The 26,332-nt window shown below is 42.0% G+C and overlaps 1 protein-coding gene across 2 annotated transcripts in view; it reads right to left on the reverse strand.

The window, feature by feature from the left end:
• Window positions 1–3,168: 3,168 nt before the first annotated feature.
• Window positions 3,169–26,332, reverse strand: part of LOC143981969 (transient receptor potential cation channel subfamily V member 3-like) — a 97,719-nt gene continuing 74,555 nt past the window's right edge. For both annotated transcript variants that reach the window (XM_077480260.1, XM_077480259.1), the window contains 5 exons: window positions 18,963–19,029; window positions 18,394–18,665; window positions 10,213–10,325; window positions 7,520–7,590; window positions 3,169–4,331 (listed from right to left, as the gene is read on the reverse strand). In XM_077480260.1, coding sequence (XP_077336386.1) covers window positions 4,225–4,331; window positions 7,520–7,590; window positions 10,213–10,325; window positions 18,394–18,665; window positions 18,963–19,029 — 630 coding nt within the window. In that variant the 3' untranslated portion in view covers window positions 3,169–4,224. The remainder of the gene's footprint in view (window positions 4,332–7,519; window positions 7,591–10,212; window positions 10,326–18,393; window positions 18,666–18,962; window positions 19,030–26,332) is intronic.

Genomic DNA, 26,332 nt, shown 5'->3' on the forward strand with positions numbered 1-26,332 from the left:
CAGGCTAGAAACCACTGGATCATTCAGTTCACACAGAGGGGCAGCCCAAGCTAACGCCTCGCCGGACAGGAGGGATATGATATATGCAACTTTTGCCCGATCGGACAGGAAGTTTTGGGGCTGAAGTTCAAAATGAATTGTGCACAGGCTAAGGAACCCCCTGCAAGCCTTGGAGTCCCCAGAGAAACGGACCGGAGCTGGTAGTTGTAATGAATGTGTGGCTGCGACTGATGCGATAGGTGCAGCAGCAGATAGCGGTTGAGGTTGTTGAACTGGGGGTCCTAATGAGGCCTGAACCTGTTCAAAATGGGATGCCAAATCCTGAAGAAATCGCATCATCTGGGTCTGATGCTATTCTTGGGTCTCAAGTCTGCGAACTAAGCCCTGCAACGGATTGACTGCAGGAAGTGGCACATCAGCCGGGTCCATGGCTGATCAAACTGTCAGGTCACCTTGAGGCGAGGTGACAGATGCACACCGTAGGGATCAGGAGTGCACCGCAAGGTTGTGGACCCTACGGCTGACTGCTGCGGACGGGGGTCAAGGTGATAAGGAAGGCAGGGCCGCCAGAACACCAAGATGGATCCCACCGGGGTTAGAGCGTAAGATTCCCTGGGGCGCGGAGTCTAAGAGCCAGCAGGTGTTCACCAGAGCCTCTAGAGGTGAGGATGGACTGGGCTGCAACTGGCTCCAGGTCACGACCCCCAGGGTCCCCCAGCTCGCACCCACAGTAGGCAACAGGAGGATAGGGATAGTGAGGGATAAAGCCAAGGTCGGGGCCACAAGCAGACAGGAATAGTCAGGGACACGCCAATAGGTCAGGATCACAGGCAAACGGGGATAGTCAAGGACACGCCAAAGTCAGTAACAGAACAACAGAAGAGCACACGGCAGGTAACAGGAAGCTAACACACAAAGGTTGATCAGCCGGGTTGGCCTGCAGTGCACAGGTTAATATAGAGTTCTCTGATAGGAGCTAGGGTGGAGTCATGCCAGAGGATGGATTACAAAAGCAGTCAGGTGAGGGTCGGCTGGTCTCTAGAGATGAACACATGGAAACAGGTAAGCAGACAAACTCTATTGCAAAACCATGACAGAAGGCCTTCAACCGGGTTGCATATTATTACATGTTCCAGGTTTGTGAACATATAGGCTCTGGATCCAATTTGATGAAATGGATTAAATCATTTTATATGCTAATCCAAGCGCTAAAATTAAAATTAACGGGACCCTCTCCAATTCGGTAGAAATCCATAATGGAACGAGACAAGGCTGCCCCTTATTGCTCCTCCTTTTCATTTTATCTATTGAACCATTGATCAGACCCATCAATCTCCAAAAAGCAATTCATGGTTTTGAACTAGATGGGAAGGAATTTAAGACAGCTGCGTATGCTGACAACTTGCTTTTTTATATCACTCAGCCACATATCACGATCTCCAACCTTATTAAAGCCTTCCAAGAATTTAATTACCTTTCGAACTTCAAAATAAACCATAAAAAATGTGAAGTCATGGGACTTACTCTCACCCAAAACACAGAGCGACTAACACGATCTAATTGTCCATTCAAGTGGGAGCATACCTCAATAAACTACCTAGGAATACAGCTATCCCCGAAAATAGACTTCTTTTTTTAACTCAATTTCCAACCCTTGCTCAGAAAGATAGAAGCCGATCTCAAAAAATGGAACATGGGAAGGTTTTAATGGTTTGGCAGGGCCGCCATACTAAAAATGCCTGTTCCACACTCTCCCTATAGACATCCCAGACTCCTTTTTCAAACAACTAGTGCGAATACAGGGAAACTTCCTCTGGGCCAATAAAAGACCCTGCATACAACTCAACCTCTTACAACGACCTAAACAAAAAGGCGGAATAGGCCTCCCAGACTTCAGGAAGTATTACTATGCAACACATCTATCTATAATTATAGATTGGCACTGCCATGAACATTGTAAGGACTGGGATAGTTTAGAAAAAGTGAGTTTGGATCTAGCCATCCCCCACCTACCTTGGTCATACTATACCCCCCTTCCACTCAACATTAAGAGACACCCTATTATAAACACTACCCTGAAGATCTTTCATAAAATAGCAGCAAGACATGGGATTTCCTCCACCCCAAGCCCACTATCCACATTAGCCAATAATCCTGACTTCCCCCAGGGTTGAACAATAAATAAAATGTTCAGAGAACACCCCATCGACCTCATTATGGTCTTCCAATGCCTTCAAAACAACAAACTAAAAACATTTTCTGGGCTCCCCAGTGAGACTGAGTCTTACCCCCTGAACTTTTGGTCCTATATACAAATACAAGACTTAATTTTAAACAATAAAAACAAAGATGATTTTTTTAGACCTTTAACCATTTTCGAACTCCAAAAGACAGCCAATCAAGAAAACTACATCTCTGTTGTATAAGTGGCTAACTCAGCCGGTGTCGGACACCCCGGACAGACATAAACAATTGTGGGAAAAAGCAAATGTCTTCACTCACAAATTCTCTCTGAGTTCCCACATGCAAGAAACCTCCTATAAAATCAGTTCCCAGTGGTACATTACACCAACAAAAAAGAAACAATGGTTTTCCGGGGAGTCTGACACATGCTGGAGATAGGATCCTTTCTACATCTCTGGTGGGATTGCACCTACATACAACCTTTCTGGTCCCAGGTGAGGCAATGGACAAAACACATCACTGGTTACAAAAACGATCTTAATGCTGCCTGGTGTCTTCTACCCATAAATGACCTATCCTATAGAGCTTACAAAAAATCCCTCATTAGCCACTTGCTTAATGCAACAAAAAGTCTAATTCCCCTCCATTGGAATTCGTGTAGCACCCCATCTGTCAAAGAATGGCTCACAAAAATAAACTCTATATATGATATGGAAGAAGTTATTGTTATTAAGAGAGAAAACACTGAGCAGTTCCAGCAGGGGTGGAAACCCTGGCTTACCTTCATTAACTCAGAACCCTTCAGAAATCTAAATGCTTAAACAACTTAAGGTTTAAGAAATAGAGTCCCCCACAGTCCCTTTCACAACCTGGAATAAAAAACGTCATCTGACCCCTATAAACAACAACTGATTGCTTGTGATTTTACACGACTTTAGGTAGATCCCGGACTAAAATAGTAAAAACAACTTGGTTACGCCAACATCTTAACACACAATTGTCTTTATTATCATCTGTCACCTACAGATGTCAACAAATGATATGGTGATACTCATTGAACTTTATCTGTCATATTATGTTTCTTTTCACTATGAAAGTTTATGGAATTATTCCTTATACATCAAAAACGTATTTCTTGTATTCTGTAACTTAACCTAACATGTTCCGTTTTTGTTCTTTATTCTCAATAAACTTGATTGTGAAAATAAAATAAAATGTTGCACTGGTAATTTGTACTTTGGAGCAGTACAATAAAGTTCTTTTTTGAACACTCTGTTCTGTGGGTTGTGCATGCAGTGTGTTGTCAATGTATTCTTTTGCAGAACCATGTATACACTGTGATACCATAACAGTGATGTCATATTTATGGCTGTATGAGGTCACGGTGTTCTAGGCTTGGCACCATTTGTAAGTCAGACATGAAGCTGTAAAGAGACTTTATATTAATTAGACTTTTATATACCAATCCTTTAAGCCTCATACACTGTTGGTGCAGTGTGGTGTGGTACCACCCCAAAAAATGCAATATTTCCCAGGTATGGCAGTGCATCAATGATATAAACATGGTAGTGCTGTGAATATGTAGCCTCTGTTTTGCTTCAGCAGTCTTTGTGTGTCATATCTGTGCAGAAAGAGACTTTCACTGAAGACTTCTCACAATCTTTATGGTGGCATAGAGGTGTTGGATGTCCATCCATTAATGGAGGGTGTTTATGACTGCACCACTTGCATCTTTGACAGTTCAACCTCCCCCTTATGGCAGAATAAAACTTTTGTTTGAACTCCCTCTTCACCTTTCTCCACACCTCCATCAATGAAGTCTCACTCCTCTTACTGAAAAAAAAGCAAATGCAAACCACTGTCTTTGATTCTTCTCCCAGATAGAAATAGATGAGAATCACATTATGGCAGGAACCAGAACACTTGAAATCAGGTTGGACACATTTTTGGAAAAAGATCTGTAGCTGCCTGATCTTTGGCAATGTAGAACAGCATGTACCCATGCTTGTTACAAAAAAAGTGGCTACATGGTTTCAATTATTATTGAGGAATTCGGCCATCTGCCCTGTACACCTGAAAAGTAATCTGGGGCGTTTGTTTAGGATGGTCCGGTCCATCGATGTCACGCAAATCGGAGCAACTGGTTCCTATTAAAAAGAAGAATATATTATATAAATACATCGGTATCTTGTTTCACTTTTAAGCAACATATGTTGCTTCTGCTGCAGTACAGAAAAATATGTTGTACCATGTTTTACTTGAGCTTTCCTATAGATGTTGCAGAGTACTAATGACAATCATTGATCACAAGAAGAATGCTATCTGGTTTAAACGAGAACTCTCACAAATGTTTTAAACTTTTATTAAATCCCATGGGATGCCACTTGGTCCCATTCTGATTTGCAGCCCCATTGCAGAGTAAATGTTCCTCTTCATTTATATGAAAGCTGGCTGTAGCTTCTCCCCAGTGTGAAGCCCAATTTATGAGCAGTGCTGTGGGGCTGTGTGATATATCTGCAGCTGCCCTGGATGCTTACAAGCAGCCACAGATAAATTAAAACTGAGAGTATAAAAGCAGCACTTCCTGTTCATTATACTGGAAGGTCACTAAGTCCTGCAGCATCTATGACTTCTAAACATACACAGCCTTGGCCAATAGATCACACAGCCCCAAAACACAGAGTGATCTTTCATTTTTATGAATGAAGGATTTGGGCCAGTACTAGGTTTGCCACCTCATCCCTTTAAACCCGAACGCATATAAATTGCACAGGTTCTGAGGCTAATTTAATGCAGATAAGGCACCAATCAAGTTTAATACCACCTTAATCAGCCCCAGAACCTGTGTAATTAATATGTGTTCGGTTTTAAAGGGATGCGGTGGCAACCCAAGCCAGTACCATGTATGGTTCAGCCCTACAGCACTGATTGTTCATTTATAAAAGAGACAGATCATGTAGCACTACAGAGCTGTGTATATCAGCTGAGGCTGTGTATGCTTAGTAGTCATATATACTGTAGATAACACAAACACAGATTCAATCAGTTGGTCGATTAAATCTGCATTTGAGGTAAATGGTTCACATATCATTATTCCAAGTGAACACATTATATGGCTTGTATAACAAAATGTACTCCATGAATGATGTTATTGTGATATATCTACATTTATCTACATCTAATTTATAGTGTTCTGTGTCTTATTTGTCTATCTCCTGAAGAAGCGGGTCACTGCAAAACATGTTGAGAGAGTCCGATGTTATATGCCCTCTCTGGAGTATTGCCAGGTAGAGGGGATCCCATACATGTGTGGGAGGTGTAGCAACTATCGAGAGGAACGCATATATTTTATTAATATATATGTTAATTTCCTTGTTTTCTTATGCTGTATTGTCAAACTATATGTGTAAATAAAATATATTGTGTTATAAACAATTGTATGATGTCTCACAACGGTACTGAGACAATCCTGCTGCCCCATTGTCCCAATTGTACTTTTTCACAAATATATAAAGCATTTGATTGTGTAATTGTCTTTCTAATTTTAATATGGAGAGGTCAGTTTATATCATCATACCTATTTATAGTCTAACTCCAGAATTAAAAAAACAAATGTGTACACTTGCTTGGTGGATCAAAATGTATTTGAGATGTACCAGCATTCATAATGTCTCATATCCTAATACTGTAGTTGTATTGAAGTGCCTGTTAGGATCTTTATGAATATTTTTTTCCCAACAAGAACAATCCTATGATTAGTGCTACTAAAAGGAGATCTAAACCCAATCACCAAAAATTCATATAAACGTTAGCATGTAATGTAATTAAAGAATATATGAATATTTTCAAAGCTGCAGATTTTACAAAAAAAAATAGAAAATCCTGGCATTAAAGTCCTTATTCAGGTCTTTCCTGTTATGGGGAGACAGCTGTCTCCCAATTTTGCTCCTGTCACCCTTTCAACATCAATTCTGTCAGAAACGACACGTAGCCTGTGCCAACACACTGCACAGGTTATACTGTTCTCACTTTTAGGAGGCTGGTCCAGAGCAATGATGTGCAGCTGATACCGAGATACAAAAAGAATATAAAACAGTAAAAAAAAAAAAAAAAAAGAAAAGGCAATTGCTTATGGTACACAGTGCTTTAGCAAACTAAATGTTATCTAGTTAAAGTTTAGCTTTACAGTAAAGGCTACTTTCAAAGTGGCAAATTGGCAGGTGAGAATTTTAGCGTCAGGAATCAGAGATTCCTACTGTGGCTCTTCCACCACAGCAGACGGACTTGTAGTTCTTGTAGTTCTCAATGGTAAAGTGAGGACATCACTTGTCCATTGACTCCCCGTACACACGATCTGATTTTCCGACAACAAATGTTGGATGTGAGCTTGTTGGCTGAAAGTCCGACTGTGTGTATGCTCCATCGAACATTTGTTGTCAGACTTTCCGCCAACAAATGTTGGCTAGCAGGTTCTCAAACTTTTCCACCAACAAAACTTTGTTGTCGGAAAAAAAAGTTCATGCATGCTCGGAGTCAAGCAGAAGGAGCCACACTAGCTATTGAACTTCCTTTTTCTCGGCTCATCGTACGTCTTGTACGTCACCATGTTCCCACATTCAAAATTGTTGGGCAACATTTGTGTGACCGTGTGTATGCAAGACAAGTTGGAGCCAATATGTTTGAACACTGGTTTTGTTGTTGGAAAGTCTGATCATGTGTATGGGGCATAAGTCTTCAACTGAAAGTCTGTACCTAGGTTCGGACAAAAAAGCTGGAGGAGGAGTCTGCAGGATCCACTGATCCAGTTGCAGTACTTTGCAGGCTGATTTTCTAAATAATAAATGCAAATATGCATTTATTATTTCTTTGCAAAGGGTGGATTTAGTCTTTAAACTGTTACTTCCTTCCACTGCCAGTAATAAGCCCTGCAGCCAGCCCCACCTTTGACCAGTCGTGGATAGTTGTGAAAGTCTGGCATCAGGAAAATCAGCACAGTAGTTAAAATTTAAGTTCATCTTTCACAGAAACAGGCCCAGGCAGACAAGGAACCTCAGCAGTTTTAAATGTATTTAGTTTTTTGTTAAAATACAGGTAGATGTGGATGCCATACCAGTAGGACCTTTCTGTTCCCTGTGCTGCCTGTCCCAAATAGACCGTGTGTCCTATAATAACTGCCAGACACAGCACCCTTTGGCGAATACCTCTATCATTGCAGGAACAAGCATACTTCAAGTTTCAAAAGCCACACATGTGCATTGCGTGCTCTTCCTCTGCCTCTCCCAGCAGGAGCTGCACTCAGCATTTTTTAGGTTTACCATCGTAAAACAATACAAACCATGTAACTTGGGCTCTTCATTCAAGCATGTAACCTGATTATGCCACTCCGTCCATTTAACTTCATTAATTCTGTAGACAACAAAAATGGAAACATATTGAATAATTATTGGTGGCAATAGTGTACAGATTCAAAAAATTTGAGCAAAACCGATATAAATCAAATAGAGCATCAGATAGCAGTAAAAACTCGACAGATGTTCCAATCCTTCCACCACTCTAAAACGTAAAAAAAAAAAAGAAAAACCTTTTGGCTGGACACAACCTTTCTTTGCAAAGTGTAGGAACCCAGAGCAATGAATCAAATCTCAGCTTGATGAAGGTTGCTTATTGAAACATGATTTCTAATTAGCTTCCTTAAACCTTTCATAAACAAATGTAGGACCCCTCTGAGACCCAAAGGCAGGATGGCACCTCCAGAGGCAGGGAGTTAGCATTTAGCCCCAAGTCCATGCCTAAAATGAGGAACTGAAATAGAACATTAGACACCAGTCACATTTGTCTTTTTAGAGTTTTATTGCAGAGAACAGTTATAAGGAGGTGAGGGTTAGATGTCTCAGACACCATAGCAGATTTCTTAGAAAATTTGGTTACACAGCTTCACAGTGTCAGAACCTTTGAGGCGACTTGGTAACACTGTAAGCATATTTCCTAATTTTCTGTCTCATCCAAGTGTCACCAAACCATTATGAGAGGCCAGCTTACTTCCTGGCCCTCTACAGCAAAGGGGCATCCCCTGGATCTTCTCATTGGCACAGCTTCCTCCACACACCAGGCAAGGCAGCTTCAGGACCATGTTCAAGTTAGGCTTCAAACAGGCTTTTGTGCCTAACAGAAGAGCTCCTTCCAGGAGCACATGGCCTGTCCTTAAATATTTATATCCTACCCCATCATGCACTGTTGGCCTAAACCTCCTACTGGATTGGCTGAAGGAAATATACATTTTCATAACTTAGTCCTGGTTATGAAATAATAATATATTGTATCATTATTATTAATATTATTATTATATTTTTCAGCCATGTAAGTGTAACTTTCAGATCTCATTGGACTTAGTTGAAGATAACTGTAATTTTTTTGAAAATAGGGGATCCTTGTGTTTTAGCTTTCAAAATTTAGCATTATTTCAAACAGGCATATGCTGCCGTGTTAGTTCTCATTTTCTCCTTTATGTTTACATTGCCTCTTTTGGCTATTTTTTGGGTTAACTTGTGTGATAACTGTCAATGCTAGTCCCTGCGTGGGCGCAACTATTGTACGTTGGCTACATGTTAAACTTGAATAAAAATTATTGAAATTGATGAAAAGATAGGGAAATTAGAAATAATGCTCAATTTTCTATCTAGTTCATGTTTACATTATGTTTAGGAACATATAACACTTTTAAAGTGATTTAAATAAAGTCTATATGCTGATATTTTATTATAAGCTGACAAATGGACAACAAATATTTATCCGTTATTTTAAGCAGTTTAATACATGTTTTAACAGTTTTTCAAATTAATGTATTTTACTTTACATACTGTAGCTTGACCATACATAGAAAGCTTAATTATATATCGTTTGGAAGAACAAGAAACTCTGTTTAGTTAGGTAGACAATATATGTATATATTTACTTATTAGACACTCTTCTCATCGGGGAAAACAGTTATATATAACCCAGGGTTAGACATATAGTCAGCACAATCATACTTACTACAAATACAGTGAACTATTTCATTTTCCTGCAAAGCTATTCATATTAAAATATTTATTATCAAACCTGGGTCCATTGGAACATATTAACATTCTCGGAAGAAGGAAAGGCCTGCTTCACTTCTGGAAGGGTACAAAGACACGGTATCCTAATGGCACCTCCTCGGGGTCCTTCAACCCTCTGCCAGAAACTACACTAGTCTTACCCCCCATCTCCACCCCTTTTATTTTTTCTTTCTCCTTCCCCCTTCCCCTATTGTTTTCTCACTCCTACATTTCTCTAGCTCTTGCCTTTTCCTTTCACTTGATTTAATGTGAAAAGTGCTCTATCCCCTGCATTCATGGTGGCAGCGACTAATTGATCCAAGAGAGGCGAACCCTCTTACACCATTTTAAGCTCTGTAGATTTTGTGTTTGCTAGGTGTTCCAGAAAGGTCGCCCATGCACTTCATACTAATTATAACTAATAATAAGTATTCACGGTTAATTCTGGATCTCTCAGGGGTCACTTCATGTACAGTATATGTCTAATGTGATATACTGCTCTGTGTATGCTTGATACTTTAAATATATATATATATATACAGTATATTTTTTATCAGCATTTATACCTGTTATGTAAAGGACCATTCCATCCAAAACCGATATATTACTTTTGGTATGTGCTGGAGAGTTATCCCATCTGGCAGTTCCCTATATTTTTCTCGGGACTCAATTGAGCTCTTCTCTTGAGTTGTGGATTTGCACATCTACTGATCCCCTTTTTGAAAGTTTTTTATAATCTTTCTTATGTACTTTTTGAGGATCACATAAAGGTGGATGGGAGCACCTAAATTTCATTGGTGAGCTGCAGCAGAGTTGGGAATTATGGCAGGGAGATCTTGCTGTATAAGAAGCCAGGATCTAACTCAAACAGGCTTGATGCATAAATAAAATATCATATTTGGGTAGACTGACCCGTATACATTTATGCAAGCTTTATACAGTATGTTTTTACCTTAAACATAATCTTCGGTCATTTTCTGAGATTTTGCAAATGTTTCCAATTTTAAATTTATTTCTTAAACAGGTTGGCAAGCATTTCTCATACTCCAGAATGGTTCTAGCTCTCTGAAAAAGAAATATCTTTCTCCTTATAATGTGCATGAAAACAAAGTTTTTATACATTGTAACATTCCTTCTACTGATAGATCATGGTTATAGTTTATTGCAGAAGGTTAAAAATGTCATCCCGCAATAGCACTGATAAAAAAAATTCAGTTTGTCCAAAAGCCTGATTCATTAAAGTGGGCCTTCCATTAAAAAGTAAGATGATCTTTTAGAAATATGTAAAAAAGCACCTACAAGCCTAGGTGCTATGGGTGTCATAACTGGACCTTCAGAGGAGATTCTGGGAAAGCATTCAAAATCTCATATGTAGCACTGGGGCATCTCCTTGTGAGAATCGGAATAATCAGGATCTCACATCTACAGAATTCACCTGAAAGCCAGCTATAGGGTAAGCATATTTTTTCTGTCTCGGTATGAAAAAACAGTCCTGAAAGCAGCGTCTTTGGGGCGGTGTGGGAGCAGTGTATACAACGCTCCTCAAGTACTTCTGCAGCGGCACTTTGTGGGCAGTTTTAACCCTTTCCTTGGCCGCTAGCGGGGTTAAAAGCGCCCCGCTAGCAACCGAAAAGCGATGCTATAACAGCTTTACCGCTAACATGGCCTGCAAACCTGTGTGAAAGAGCTCTTACTGATGGTAAAACAAAAAGCCTGAAACTGCTGTATGCAGTTTGGAATAAAAGGCTGTATAATATTAGGCAACATTTTCACTGTACACCAGTTGTTCTTGATTTGGCTTTTGGGAATGGATCGATTGGTATGGTTCCCTCCACTGTCCAGAAATGAAGAATAAACTTCTTATTTTGGGATATGTGATGGAATGAGACATGTACACTCGCTGGTCACTGCATTAGGTACACCTTGCTAGTACCAGGTTGGACCCCCTTTTGCCTTCAGAACTGCTTTAATTCTTCATGGCATATCCATAATGCAAATCTTCCTTCCACCACATCCCAAAGGTGCTCTACTGGATTGAGATCAGGTGACTGTGGAGGCCATTGGAGTACAGTGAACTCAGTGTCATTTTCAAGAAACCAGTGGTGAGATTATTTGAGCTTTGTGACATGCTGCATTATCCTGCAGGAAGTAGCCATCAGAAGATGGGTACACTGTAGTCATGAACGGATGGACATGGTCAACAACAATACTCAGGTAGGCCATGGCATTTAAACGATGCTCAATTGGTACTAAGGGGCCCAAAGTGTGCCAAGAAAATATTCCCCCCACACTATTACACCACCAGCCTGAACTGTTGATACCAGACAGAATGGATCCATGCTTTCATGTTGTTTATGCCAAATTCTGACCCTACAATCTGAATGTTGAAGGTAAAATTGTGACTTATCAGACCATGTAACATTTTTACAATCTTCTTTTGTCCAATTTTGGTGAGCCTGTGTGAATTTTAGCCTCAGTTTTCTGATCTTAGCTGACAGGAGTGGCACCCGGTGTGGTCTTCTGCTGCTATAGCCCATCTGCTTCAAGGTTCGATGTGTTGTGCGTACAGAGATGATATTCTGCATACCTTTGTTGTAATGAGTGGTTATTTGAGTTACTGTTGCCTTTCTATCATCTTGAACATGTTTCTCCTCTGACCTCTGACATCAACATGGCATTTTCATCCACACAACTGCCGCTCACTGGATATTTTCTCTTTTTCGGTGTCAGGGCTGGCTTAGCCCTTCCTTCTCTGGGCTGGCCGCTCAGCTGTCGGCTAACTGCCAGCTCTCTTCTCTTTCCACAGTTACCAGCTGTTCCTGATGATGCTCATCTGATCTGCCTATTTAAAGCCTTCCAGCTCATTTCTCCTTTGCCTTCACATTGATCACATCACTAGGCACCATCTCCTGCTGTTTGTTTCAAGACTGGCTTGCTGACATCCCTCCTGGCTCCTATCCTGCTTGCAGTTGCTCTCCTTGGATCCCTAACGTCTGGACTAGCTGATTACCCTATCTGGTTTATGAACTTTGGACTGGCTGACTACCCGATCTGGCTACTGGACTCTGGCTATGCACGACTACACTTTTTCCTATTTACCTTTTTATTTTTATTAATAAACAAGTGTGATTTGATTGTACTTCTGTCTGTTTCATTGTTCCTGTCAGTACGTGAAGGCCATGAATTCAGAAGATACAGTCAATCCACTTGTTGGTAATATTTTTTCCAGATTGGATGAGCAAGATCACCGCATGGATCAGTTTGCCTTGGTGTTACAAAATGCTCCTGAATCGTACGGCTCAGCTGGAACCCCCCATGGTGGCTGCTCCGGTACAACCTGAGTCGCAGGCCATCCCTGCTGCTGCACCAGTCTCTGTGCAGGCACCCGCCTCGAGTATTACCTCTATGAGAGGTATGTCTGGTTCTGCTCTGCTTCCCCAGCAATTTGGGGGCAATCCAGTTCAATGCAGAGGGTTTCTCAATCAGGTTGAGATATACTTCGAAATGCTGCCCCAGGCGTTTCCCACGGACAGAAGCAAAGTAGGTTTTGTGATATCTTTGCTTTCTGAGAGAGCCTTGGCCTGGGCTAACCCTCTATGGGAGACGTAAAAACCTGTTGTCTTGAGTTATCCTCAGTTTGTGGCCTCCTTTAAAAGGGTTTTTGACGTTCCCGCACTCTCCGCTTCTGCTGCCAAGTGCCTCATGTCCATCAAACGACAACTGTTGCCGACTACGCCATTGAATTCCGTACTCTGGCAGCAGAGGTTGCTTGGAACAATGAGGCCCTCGTGGCTGCTTTTTCTCATGGTCTCTCGTATTCCATCAAGGATGAGATAGCAGCCCAAGATATACCCACTGAGTTGGAGAGCTTGATCTCCTTTGTCATCCTCATTGACTCCAGACTCGGAGAAAGACTTTCTCTTAAGGAGCGCTTGCGGAAGCCTCCTGTACGTTTGCCTCCGAGCTTTGTAGTCCCACCCTTGCCTCCCTCACCTCCCATGCCTCCTGGTACCGAGTTGGTCAGTGAAGATGAACCCATGCACCTGGGCTTCCTGCGTCTCTCTGTGGATGAGAGAGCCTTTAGGAGGAGGGAGAGATTGTGCCTTTATTGTGGCCAGGCAGGTCACTTTTCGAAGTCTTGTCCTACCCGTCCAGGGAACGCCCGAACCTTGAGGTCCCGTCATGGACAGACCTTAGGTGGCGTTGTTTTGTCCCCAGTTATCCAGAAGGATAAGCCCCTGGTTTTGGTCACCCTTTCTTGGGCTGAGTCGTCCATCAAGTTACAGGCGCTAATCAACTCTGGGGCTGCAGGCCTGTTCATTGTTGCTGCATTTGTTTTGCAGCACTCGATTCCGCTGCAGCTGCGTGACACTCCACGTACCATTGAGGCTCTTGACAGGAGACCTTTACAGCCTGCCCATGTGACTCATGAGACGGTTCCATTGTCCATGGCCGTAGGGGCTCTTCACCATGAGATAATCCAATTCCAAGTTATTTCCTCAACCAGATTTCCGCTGGTTATTGGTTATCCTTGGTTACAGAGGCACAACCCCTCTTTTGATTGGTTCCATGCTGAGGTTCTCTCCTGGTCACCACAATGCAGGGAGAAATGCTTCCTGAAGGTATCCAAGGTCCTGTGCACCGCTTCACTCCCCTCCCTGCCAGAGGAGTACCGTGATTTTGGCGATGTCTTTGATAAAGGTCAGTTTGCCTCCACACCGGCCTTATGATTGCGCAATTGACCTTCAACCTGGTGCCATACCTCTTCGTGGCCGGGTTTACCCTTTGTTGGTCTTGGAGGATAAAGCCATGGAGGAGTATGTTGCTGATGCACTTTCTCAAGATTTCATACGCAAGTCCTCGTCTCCTGCTGGTGCTGGTTTCTTCTTTGTGAAAAAGAAGAGCGGTGAACTGAGACCTTGTATAGATTATAGGGGTCTCAATCGTGTCACGATTAAGAATGCCTACCCGATTCCATTGATTACAGAATTATTTGACCGCCTCAAGGGAGCAACGGTTTTCACAAGGTTGGCCTGAGAGGGGCATACAATCTCGTGCGCATTAAGGAGGGCGACGAGTGGAAAACTGCTTTTAATACCAGAATAGGCCATTATGAATACCTGGCAATGCCTTTTGGCCTTTGTAACGCCCGGCAGTTTTCCAGGAATTTATTAACGATGTCCTCCGAGATTTGTTGTAATTATGTGTGGTGGTTTATCTCGATTATATCCTCATATTTTCCAAGTCCCTGGAGAGCCACCACACAGATGTCTGTCGTGTACTTCAGAAACTAAGAGAGAACAATCTCTATTGTAAACTGCAAATGTGCGAGTTCCATCGTGAACAGGTTAAATTCCTGGGCTATGTCATTTCCACTTCTGGTTTTTCAATGGACCCAGAGAAACTGTCGGCAGTCCTACAGGGGCCTTGACCCATGGGTTTATGTCCTCTGCAGCTTTCCTGGGCTTTGCCAACTACTATCGGAAGTTTAATCGTAACTTCTCGTCTCTGGTCAACCCTCTGACTGATATGACCAGAAAGGACGGTAACCCACAGAGTTGGTCTCCGGAGTCCATTAAGGCCTTTGAGACTCTCAAGGCTGCCTTTGTTTCTGCTACTGTGTTGGCACATCCTGATCCTACGTTGCCTTTTATCCTAGAAGTTGATGCTTCTGAGACTGGAGTTGGCGCCCTTCTGTCTCATCGTCCTAACTCTGAGAGTGCTACGCATCCGTGTGGTTACTTTTCCAAGAAATTGTCACCTGCTGAATGCAATTATGAGATTGGTGACAGAGAGCTGTTGGCGATCATTTTAGCCCTGAAAGAATGGAGACATCTCCTTGAAAGTACCACTGTGCCCGTTCTTATTCTTAATGACCATAACAATCTTACATTCTTGTCTGAGGCTAAGCGACTCTCTCCCAGAAGGGCGCAATGGGCTCTTTTCTTGTCGAGCTTTAATTACATTGTCTCATTCTTACCTGGTACTTAGCCCCTGGACGACGTAAATTATTACGAAACGCGTAGGGCGGTGCGAACGTGTCGACGTCACCCCAGTCGTGTTCATGCTTTTTGGACCAGGAAGGACGGGTCGGTCTCTGCGTTGGCGTGCATCCGGCCGGTGCACGCTTCTGTTTTGAACCTGCTTTTAAAGTCTTTTATGTAAGTGTATACGTTCGTTTTTGCAAATTAAAGTCTTTTGGTTTTACACTATCTGGAGCCTATGTTTTTCCCTATGTGATACCACGTTGAGTTGGGAGTGATATGTGGAATAACAGCCATAACCCTACCGCGTGAAAGATTCAGGATCGCTTGAGGAGGAATCGCTATCCGGATACCCTTTGACTATTGTCGCCTGTGGTGACCCTCTGTAACGGGGGGTCGCTTGGATCTGGTAAGAAGCCAATTCACTCATTCGGTGTTGGGAAAAGCACAGTACATCTTTGGAGAAGATTTTATTTTGTGTACTTATAACTCAGCTGTTTGGAGTTTGTCCTTCACTGCTGCACTCCACTTGAAGCTTTACTTCACTGGTGTTTGTTTACTATATGGACATTTTATTATTTTTTGACATATGACTATATGGACATTATATAGGGTGTCTCTAAATATAATCTTTTTTCTTGATATTTCATTTATGTAAAAAAATTGCAAATATTTTTTTTCATATTCTATTCAATTTTTTAACTCTTTATTTTTAGAGGTATATGCACTGAGTTTGATTTACTCATATTGTGTTTGGGGAACTCACACTCTTGACACGTATTTATGGTTTGTTTTTGCATTTAAATTGCACTTATTTGTATATGGTTTGCATTATACTTTGGAGGTGGTCTTGGAGACATTAAGGCACTAAGACCCATATCGTGGATCTGGCACATATACATACCCTACTCACATTTGGGTATTCGTGGTTAGCGCAGTTCTTTCTTTTTTCTATTTCTGTTTGGTGTATTCTTGGTGTACATTTTGAATTGCAGCTTCCGTTCAATACCATTTGTATTCCGTAGCGCAGTTTTTTCCCTTTTTTCACTAAGAATGTAAGGGCTGATGCCTTGTCACAACAATTTTCCTCTACTTCCAAGTCGGAGTCAGTTCCGGTTCCTATGATTCCTCCTGATCATATCTTGGCTACGGTTCGCACCAGTCTTACTTCTCCACTGGGTGATAAGATTCTTGCTGCTCAGGTCCATGCTCCTCCTGATAAGCCTTGTGACCGCTGCTTTGTCCCAGAGAGTTTCCGTACTGCAGTGCTCCAGACTTACCATGCTACCAAGGCAGCTGGCCATCCTGGGAAGAATCAACTCATTTGGGCCATCTCCCAACAATTCTGGTGGCCTGGTCTACAGGCTGATGTTACTGCCTTCATAGCTGCCTGTCCCATGTGTGCTCAGAGTAAGACTCCCCGACACCTTCCAGTGGGCCTCCTACAATCCATACCCAATAGAGAGAGGCCTTGGACTCACCTGTCTGGCGAGCCTTTTGTGCACAGTTGGGAATCCAGCTTGCGTTCTCTTCTGCGTATCACCCGCAGTCTAATGGGGCCGCAGAACGAGCCAATCAGTCCTTGGATCAATTCCTATGTTGCTATATTTCTGAACATCATAACAACTGGTCTGACCTATTACCTTGGGCAGAGTTTGCTCACAACAGTGCCTTGAATTCTGCCTCCCGATTGTCTCCATTTATGGCGAATTATGGTTTCCAACCTTCCATGTTGCCTGACTCGTTTGTTCCGCAGAGTATTCCTGCGTTAGAGGAGCATCTCCGTGGTCTCCGTTCCACTTGGGTACAAGTCCAGGAGGCTTTGCGTCATGCTAATGATAGGTACAGACTCCATACTGACCGCAGACGCCTGCCTGCGCCTTCCTACCAGGTTGGGGACAGGGTCTGGCTGTCATCTCGCAACCTCCGGCTTCATGTTCCCTCACTGAAGTTTGCACTTCGGTTTATTGGGCCTTTCCGTATCCTTCGCAGGATTAACCCAGTAGCTTACGCATTGGACCTTCATCCTAGTATGCGCATCTCAAATGTGTTTCATGTTACCTTATTGAAACCGTTGGTCTGTAACCGATTTACCACCTTGGTGCCACGTGCTCACCCTATTCAGGTTAAGAACCATGAGGAGTATGAGGTACAATCCATTGTTGACTCCTGTAGGTTCCATGGGAGCATACAGTAACTGGTGCACTGGAAGGAGTACGGTCCGGAGGAATGCTCCTGGGTTTCATCCTCTGAAGTACACGCCCCTGTCCTCCTGAGTTTCCCCTCAAGCCAGGTGGCCCTCCGAGGGAGAGGGGTCATTGAGGGGAGGTACTGTTAGGGCTGGCTTAGCCCTTCCTCCTCTGGGCTGGCCGCTCAGCTGTCGGCTAATTGCCAGCTCTCTTCTCTTTCCACAGTTACCAGCTGTTCCCGATGATGCTCATCTGATCTGCCTATTTAAAGCCTTCCAGCTCATTTCTCCTTTGCCTTCACGTTGATCACATCACTAGGAACCATCTCCTGCTGTTTTTTTCAAGACTGGCTTGCTGACATCCCTCCTGGCTTCTATCCTGCTTGCAGTTGCTCTCCTTGGATCCCTGACATTTGGACTGGCTGATTACCCGATCTGGTTTATGAACTTTGGACTGGCTGACTACCCGATCTAGCTACTGGACTCTGGCTATGCACGACTACACTTTTTTTCATGTTTACCTTTTTATTTTTATTAATAAACAAGTGTGATTTGATTGTACTTCTGTCTCTGTCTGTTTCATGGTTCCTGTCATTCCAAACATTCTCTGTAAACACTAGAGATGGTTGTGCGTGAATATCCCAGTAGATCAGCACTTTTTTAAAACTCAGACCAGCCTGTCTGCCACCAACAACCATGCCACCTTCAAAGTCTCTTTCTTCCCCATTCTGATGCTTGGTTTGAACTTCAGCAAATCGTCTTCACCACGTCCAGATGCCTAAATAAATTGAGTTGCTGCCATGTGATTGGCTGATTAGCAAATTGGTGTTACCAAGCAATTCAACAGGTGTACTTAATAAAGTGGCCGGTGAGTGTATATACATTACTTCCTGTTTTAAAAAGACTTTACTCTGCTATATATTTACCATTGTAAACTGACAAGATTGTTGCTTATACCAACCTGAAGTCTCCAAATATTCTCACTGTCCTTTGAAATGTCGTCAACAGTCTGTCCCATTAACACAATCAGCATGTTTAGAAGAAGCACGAATGTTAGAATGACGTAGGTAATAAGAAGCAGCAGAAACAGGCCTGGGTATTTTGAATCTTGCTGTATCTCCAAATCTCCTAATCCTAAGGTGAGTTTAAACAATTCCATAATTGCTCTTCCAAAGGTGTTATATCTCATGCAATCTGCGTCATCGGGGCAGTGTTCGATTAATGAGGCAAGAGCTGGAAAGACAACAATTTTATATTCTTATTTAAACAGAACAAACTAATGATATCAAAAATTATGTTATAGGCAGCCTGTTCTATTTTTTTCAGGAGAACATATTTTCTGACTGTATACCCTATTGGTGTGCATAAAGAACTTTTCTCCATGCGAAATTCCATCTGGTAGAGGTAGCACCACAAGAATTCATCACCCTGCCCTTCTACCCTGCATCATGACTGTATTTGCCACTCCCCTGTACACAGAGTGCCCAATGGAATAATGTGGCCAAATGCTTAAGAAGACAGAGCACTTACCTACACCAAAGCCACATAAGAACAGAACATACACGAGTAAGCATTTTAAGACATCATTCCAGATGACCTGTAAAACATAATATATTGGTTTTTTAAATCATATAATGCTTCTTGTACAATTGTAGCTTTATTCAATATTGTTAAGAACACACATTCTACTATATTATTCTTTAGCAATCCAAGCAATAACGGAGTTTGATCATAATGTGTTTTACATTCAAACAAACATTCAAGAATGCCTGTATTGCTATTTAGTATGTTCATTTTAATATATAAAGTTAAATCCATATACAGTGCCTTGAAAAAGTATTTGTACCTCTTGAAATTTTCCACAATTTGTTATGTTACAACCAAAAATGTAAATATATTTTATTGAGATTTTATGTGATCCCAACACAAAGTGGCACATTATAGTGAAATTGAAGGAAAATTGTAAATGGTTTTCAAAATGTTTTACAAATAAATATCTGAAAAGTGTAGCGTGCATTTCTATTCAGCACCCTTTACTCTGATACCCCTAGCTATAATTTAGTAGAACCAATTGCCTTCAGAAGTCACCTAATTTGTAAATGGAGTCCACCTGTGTGTAATTTAATCTCATTATAAATACAGATGTTCTGTGAAGCTCTCAGAGGTTTGCTGGGGAACCTTAGTGAACAAAGAGCATCATGAAGGCCAAGGAATACACCAGACAGGTCAGGGATAACATTTTGGAAAAGTTTAAAGCAGGGCTAGGTTATAAAAAAAAATATCCCAAGCTTTGAACATCTCAGGTTGCACTGTTCAATCCATCATCCAAGCATGGAAAGAGTATAGCACAACTGCAAACCTACCAAGACATAGCCATCTTCCTAAACTGACAGGCCGGGCAAGGAGAACATTAATTTAGAGAAGCCGCGAAGAGGCCCATGGTGACTTTGGAGGAGCTGCAAAGATCCACAGGTCAGGTGCGAGAATCTGTTCACAGGGCAACTATTAGTCATACACTCCACAAATCTGACCTTTATGGAAGAGTGGCAAGAAGAAAGCCATTGTTGAAAGAAATTCATAAGAAGTCCAGCTTGCAGTTTGTGAGAAGCCATGTAGGGGACACAGTAAACATGTGGAAGAAAATACATCATCTTGTGGGAATGCTTTTCTTCAGCAGGGCCCGGGAAGCTGGTCAGAGTTGATGGGAAGATGGATAGAGCCAAATACAGGGCAATCTTAGAAGAAAACCTGTTATGCCGTGTACACACAGTTGGATTTTCTGACGGGAAATGTTCGATGGGAGCTTGTTGTCGGAAATTCCGACCTTGTGTAGGCTCCATCGGACATTTTCCATCAGAATTCCCGCCAAACAAAATTTGAGATCTGGATCTCAAATTTTTCGACAACAAAATTCCGATTGTGTGTACACAATTCTGACGCACAAAGTTCCAAAAGAATTTCCGACAAGATTTGTGTGACCGTGTATGTATGCAAGACAAGTTTGAGCCAACATCCGTTGGAAAAAAATATGAATGTGCGATCGTTTGTATGCAGCATTAGAGTCTGCAAAAGACTTGAGACTGGAGCGGAGGTGCTCCTTCCAGCAGGACAACGACCCTAAACATACAGCCAGAGCTACAATGAAATGATCTAGATCAAAGCATATTCATGTGTTAGAATGGTCTAGTCAAAGTCCAGACCTAAATCCAAATGAGAATCTGTGACAAGACTTGAAAATTGCTGTTCACAGACACTCTCCATCTAATCTGACAGAGCTTGAACTATCTTGCAAAGGATAGGCAAAAAATTCACTCTCTAGATGTGCAACGCTGGTAGAGACATACCCAGAAAAGACTTGCAGCTGAAAATGCTGCAAAAGGTGGTTCTACAAAGTATTGTGGGGGGGGGGGGGGGTAATACAAATGCACGCCAAACTTTTCACATATTTATTTGTAAACAAATTTGAAAAATATTTATAATTTTTTTTCCCACTTCACAATTATGTGCCTCTTTGTATTTGTCTATCACAAAAAAAGTCCCAATAAAATACATTTGTTTTTGGTTGTAACATGACAAAATGTTGGAAATTATAAGGGGAATGAATACTTTTTCAAGGCACTGTATATTTGGACACAGGCACAGTTTTCATACTTTTGGCTCTGTATGCCACCAGAGTAAGATTAAAACGAAACAATCCAAATGAATTTGAAGTGCAGACTTTCAGCTTTAATGCAAGGGGTTAAACATAAATATCAAGTACAACTTTTAGGAACTGCAACCATTTTATACACAGTCCCTCCATTTTCAGGGGCTCAAATGAAATTGGACAAATTAATATAATCATAAATAAAATGTTCATTTGTAATATTGTGTTGAGAATCCTTTACTGGCAATGATTACCTGAAGTCTGGAACCCATGGACATTACCAAAGACTAGGTTTCCTCCTTTCTGATGCTTTTCCAGGCTCTAACTGCAGCTGTCTTTAGTTGATCTTTGTTTGAGGGTCTTTCTGCCTTTAGTTTTGCCTTCAGGAAGTGAAATGCATGCTCAATTGGGTTGAGATCAGGTGATTGACTCGACCATTGCAGAATATTCCACTTTTTTCCTTCAAAAGCTGCTTTTGCAGTGCATTTTTGGATCATTGCTCATCTGTACTGTGAAGCGCTGTCCCATCAACTTTACTGCATTTAGCTGAATCTGGGCTCACAGTATACAGTATCTCACAAAAATGAGTACACCCCTCACATTTTTATAAATATTTTATTATATCTTTTCATGTGACAACACTGAAGAAATGACACTTTGCTACAATGTAAAGTAGTGAGCGTACAGCTTGTATAACAGTGTAAACAGTGTAAATGTGCTGTCCGCTCAAAATAACTCAACACACAGCCATTAATGTCTAAACCGCTGGCAACAAAAGTGAGTACACCCCTAAGTGAAAATGTCCAAATTGGACCCAATTAGCCATTTTCCCTCCCCAATGTCATGTAACTCGTTAGTGTTACAAGGTCTCAAGTGTAAATGGGGAGCAGGTGTGTTAAATTTGGTGTTATCGCTCTCACTCTCTCATACTGGTCATTGGAGGTGCAACATGGCACCTCATGGCAAAGAACTCTCTGAGGATCTGAAAAAAAGAATTGTTGCTCTACATAAAGATACGCAGGCTATACAAAGATTGGCAAGACCCTGAAACTGAGCTGCAGCACGGTGGCCAAGACCATACAGCGGTTTAACAGGACAAGTTCCACTCAGAACAGGCCTCACCATGGTCAACCAAAGAAGTTGAGTGCATGTGTGCAGCGTCATATCCAGAGGTTGTCTTAGGGAAATAGACATATGAGTGCTGCCAGCATGCTGCAGAGGTTGAAGGGATGGTGGGTCAGGCTGTAAGTGCTCAGATCATAAGCCCCACACTGCATCAAATTGGTCTGCATGGCTGTCATCCCAGAAGGAAAGATGATGCACTAGAAAGCCCACAAACAGTTTGCTGAAGACAAGCAGACTAAGGACATTGACTACTGGAACCATGTCCTGTGGTCTGATGAGACCAAGATAAACGTATTTGGTTCAGATGGTGTCAAGCATGTGTGGCGGCAACCAGGTGAGGAGTACAAAGACAAGTGTGTCTTGCCTATAGTCAAGCATGGTGATGGGAGTGTCATGGTCGTGGGCTGCATGAGTGCTGCCAACACTGGGGAGCTACAGTTCATTGAGGGAACCATGAATACCAACATGTACTGTGACATACTGAAGCAGAGAATGATCCCCTCCCTTCAGAGACTGGGCCACGGGGCAGTATTACAACATGATAACGACCCCAAACAACCACTGCCTTGCTAAAGAAGCTGAGGGTAAAGGTGATGGACAGGTCCAGCATGTCTCCAGATCTAAACCCTATTGAGCATCTGTGGGGCATCCTTAAATGGCAGGTGGAGGAGCATAAGGTCTCTAATAGAGGTCGACCGATATGGGTTTTTCTCTGGCCGATGCCGATATTTAGAAATCATGGCGGCCGATAGCCGATATATGATGCCGATTTTTTTGGGCCGATATGTTGGGCCCAATTTTATTTTATTTATTTATTTTTTCCTTTTTTTTTTTTTTTAATCCCCCTTGATCTAACACACCTTTCCCACTGGGGCGTTTTTCAGGCACTTTTGGGCTAAAAATAGCGCCTGTAAAGTGCCTGCAAAATGGCTCCCCTGCAGTCTGTGTGAAAGAGAGTGCTTTCACACTGAGGCGATGAGCTGGCAGGATCTTAAAAAAAAGTCCTGCAAGCAGCACGTTTGGAGTGGTGTATACCGCTCCTCCACCACTCCTGCCCATTGATATGAATGGGCACCACTGCCGAAGCGCATGCAATGCGATTTTGCAGCAGTGCTTCATGGGTTCATTTAGCCTCTTCCTTGGCCGCTATCTGGGTTAGATGCGCCCCACTAGCAGCCAAATAGCACCGCTAAAATGATGGTAAAGAGCCGCTAAAACTTGCGTTTTACCATCAACGCCTGCCCGCTCTAGTGTGAAAGCAGCCTTCATAAGTGATACAGAAAATTTCTCACATTTAAACATTTATTAAACAAAACAAACCTCCAATCAGTTTACTTGTATGTATCATTTAGATTAAAAAAAAAACAAAAAAAAACTATATATTAAATAAAAACAGGTAGTGAAAACTTTTGGACGAAAAAAAAAAATGGGCTAACTTTACTGTTTTTATTTTATTTTTATTTTTTAAATAATGTATTTTTTTCCCAAAAAAATGCATTTGAAAGACCTCTGTGCAAATGCCGTGTGACATAAAATATTGCAACAACCGCTATTTTATTCCCTAGGATCTCTGCTAAAAAAATATATATAATTTTTGGGGGGTCTAAGTGATTTTCTGGCAGAAAATACAGGATTTTTACTTGTAAGCAACAAGTGTCAGAAAAGATTTAGTCTTTAAATGGTTAAACTGAGAACTTCTACACACTGAGATGACTTCATTCATTCAAGTGTAAACATTGTATCTTTCTGTTCTTTTCTTGGCAGCCTGCCCAGAGAGGAGGAAAGACGTTTCCATGACGACTCAGGCAACTTACACTGACTTCTATTACAGAAGTCATTTCAAAGTCCCGCTGTAGTTCTAAATCGTCTTTTTATCAGCACAATCGGCCGATGCCGATTAATTAAAAAACGGCAAATATCGGCCGATATATCGGTCGACCTCTAGTCTCTAACATCCACGAGCTCCATGGAGGAGTAGAAGAGGACTCCAGTGGCAACCTGTGAAGCTCTGGTGAACTCCATGCCCAAGAGGGTTAAGGCAGTGCTGGAAAATAATGGTGGCCACACAAAATATTGACACTTTGGGCCCAATTTGGACATTTTCACTTAGGGGTGTACTCACTTTCTGGCCAGTGGTTTAGACATTAATGGCTGTGTGTTGAGTTATTTTGAGGGGACAGCAAATGTGTACTGTTATACAAGCTGTACACTCACTATTTTACAGTGTAGCAAAATGACATTTCTTCAGTGTTGTCACATGAAACAATATAATAAAATATTTACAAAGATGTGAGGGGTGTACTCACTTTTGTGAGATATTGTATCTCTAAACACTGCAGAATTCATCTGGCTGCTTCTGTCTTCTGCCACATCATCAATAAAAAACAATGACCCAGTGTCACTGGAAGCCATGCATGCCCAAGCCATCACACTGCCTCCACCATGTTTTACAGATGAGGTTGTGGGCTTTAGATCATGAGCTGTTCCAAGCCTTCTCCGCACTTTTTTTTCTTCCCATCATTCTTATACAGATTAATCTTAGTTTCATCCATACAAATAATTGCTATTTCCAGAACTGGTCTATTCTTTTTAGTTGTTTTTTGTCAGTTTAATCTGGCTTTTCTATTCTTCAGGCTTATGAATGGTTTGGACCTTGTGGTGAACTCTCTGTATTTGCTCTCGTGAAGTCTTCTCTTAATTGTAGACTTTGACAATAATATGCCCACCTCCTGGAGACTGTCCTTCACTTGTCTGGATGTTGTGAATGTTTTTTTTTTCTACCACAGAGAGGATACTGCGATCATCCACCACTGTTGTCTTCCGTGGATGTCCAGGCCTTTTTTATGTTGCTCGGCTCACCAGTGCGTTCTTCTTTCCTCTGAATGTACAAACTGTTGATTTGGCAACTCCTAATGTTACTGCTATCTCTCTGATGGATTTGTTTTGTTTTTGAAGCCTTACAATGGCCTGTTACACTTGCATTGAAAGCTCCTTGCATGATGTAGGTTTACAGCAATAGAGTCTGAATGCAAATATCACACTTAGAATCAACTCCAGACCTTTTACCTGCCCAATTGATGAAGAAATAACAAAATAGTAGCCCGCACCTGGCCATGAAGCTTTTAATTCAATCGTCCAATTAATTTTGGACCCTTGAAAAGGGGGGGTGGCTGTACTTAAGAGCTGTAATTCCTAAACCCTTCCTTTGGATGTACATACCCTCAAATACTCAGCACATCGCCTAATGACATCATTCCCACAAAACTCCGGAAAGAATGTTTCAGACATCTTGGCTCCTACTATAAGCCCTTGTACACACGGTCGGAGATTCTGATGGTATGTGTCCGATCGGACCGTATTGTCGGATAATCCGACTGTGTGTGGTCTCCATCTGTTTCCGTCGGAATATCCGACGGGCCTAGTTTTCCAACTTGTCTATAAAATTTTCCGACAACATGCTCCGATCGGACATACTCTGATCATGTGTAGCCTACTCCAACGGACAAAGTGCCACGTATGCTCAGAACAAATTCCTAGACCAAAGCTATTGGCTACTAGCCTGAACGTAGTCCCATCGTAATGAAATAATGTCATCACGTTATGTACAATTGGATTTTCCGACAACTTTGTCCGAGTATGTCCGAGTGTGTATGCAACAGTTTCGGACAAAATCCGTCGGACAAAATCCGTCGGATTTGGTTGTCAGAATGTCCGACCGTGTGTACAAGGGCTTTCACATCTCGTAAATCAGTCGTTCAAACAAGGGATTGTTCCGAATGCCCTCAAGCAAGGCATAGTCAAACCCCTCCTAAAGAAACCCAACCTCGACCCCCAAAGACCCTAATTACCGCAGATCGGTAACAAGCCTGAACACCATCTCCAAGATTATGGAAAAAGCAGTAGTACAACAGCTACAAATCCATCTGGACACACAAACTCTTGGACTCACTGCAATCAGGCTTCCGCACAGGCCATGGCACAGAAACGGCACTTCTCAAAATACGGGACACGCCCTTGAAGCAGCAGATGATGGAGAATTATGTCTACTAGTACTGTTGGACCTCAATGCAGAGTTCGACACAGTGGACCACAATACTCTTCTCATCCGCCTCAAGGAAGTAGCAGGAGT

The sequence above is a fragment of the Lithobates pipiens genome, unplaced genomic scaffold (genome assembly GCF_037356315.1).
Source record: "Lithobates pipiens isolate NorthernLeopardFrog02 unplaced genomic scaffold, aLitPip1_a1.2 Scaffold_16, whole genome shotgun sequence".
Lineage (NCBI taxonomy): Eukaryota > Metazoa > Chordata > Amphibia > Anura > Ranidae > Lithobates > Lithobates pipiens.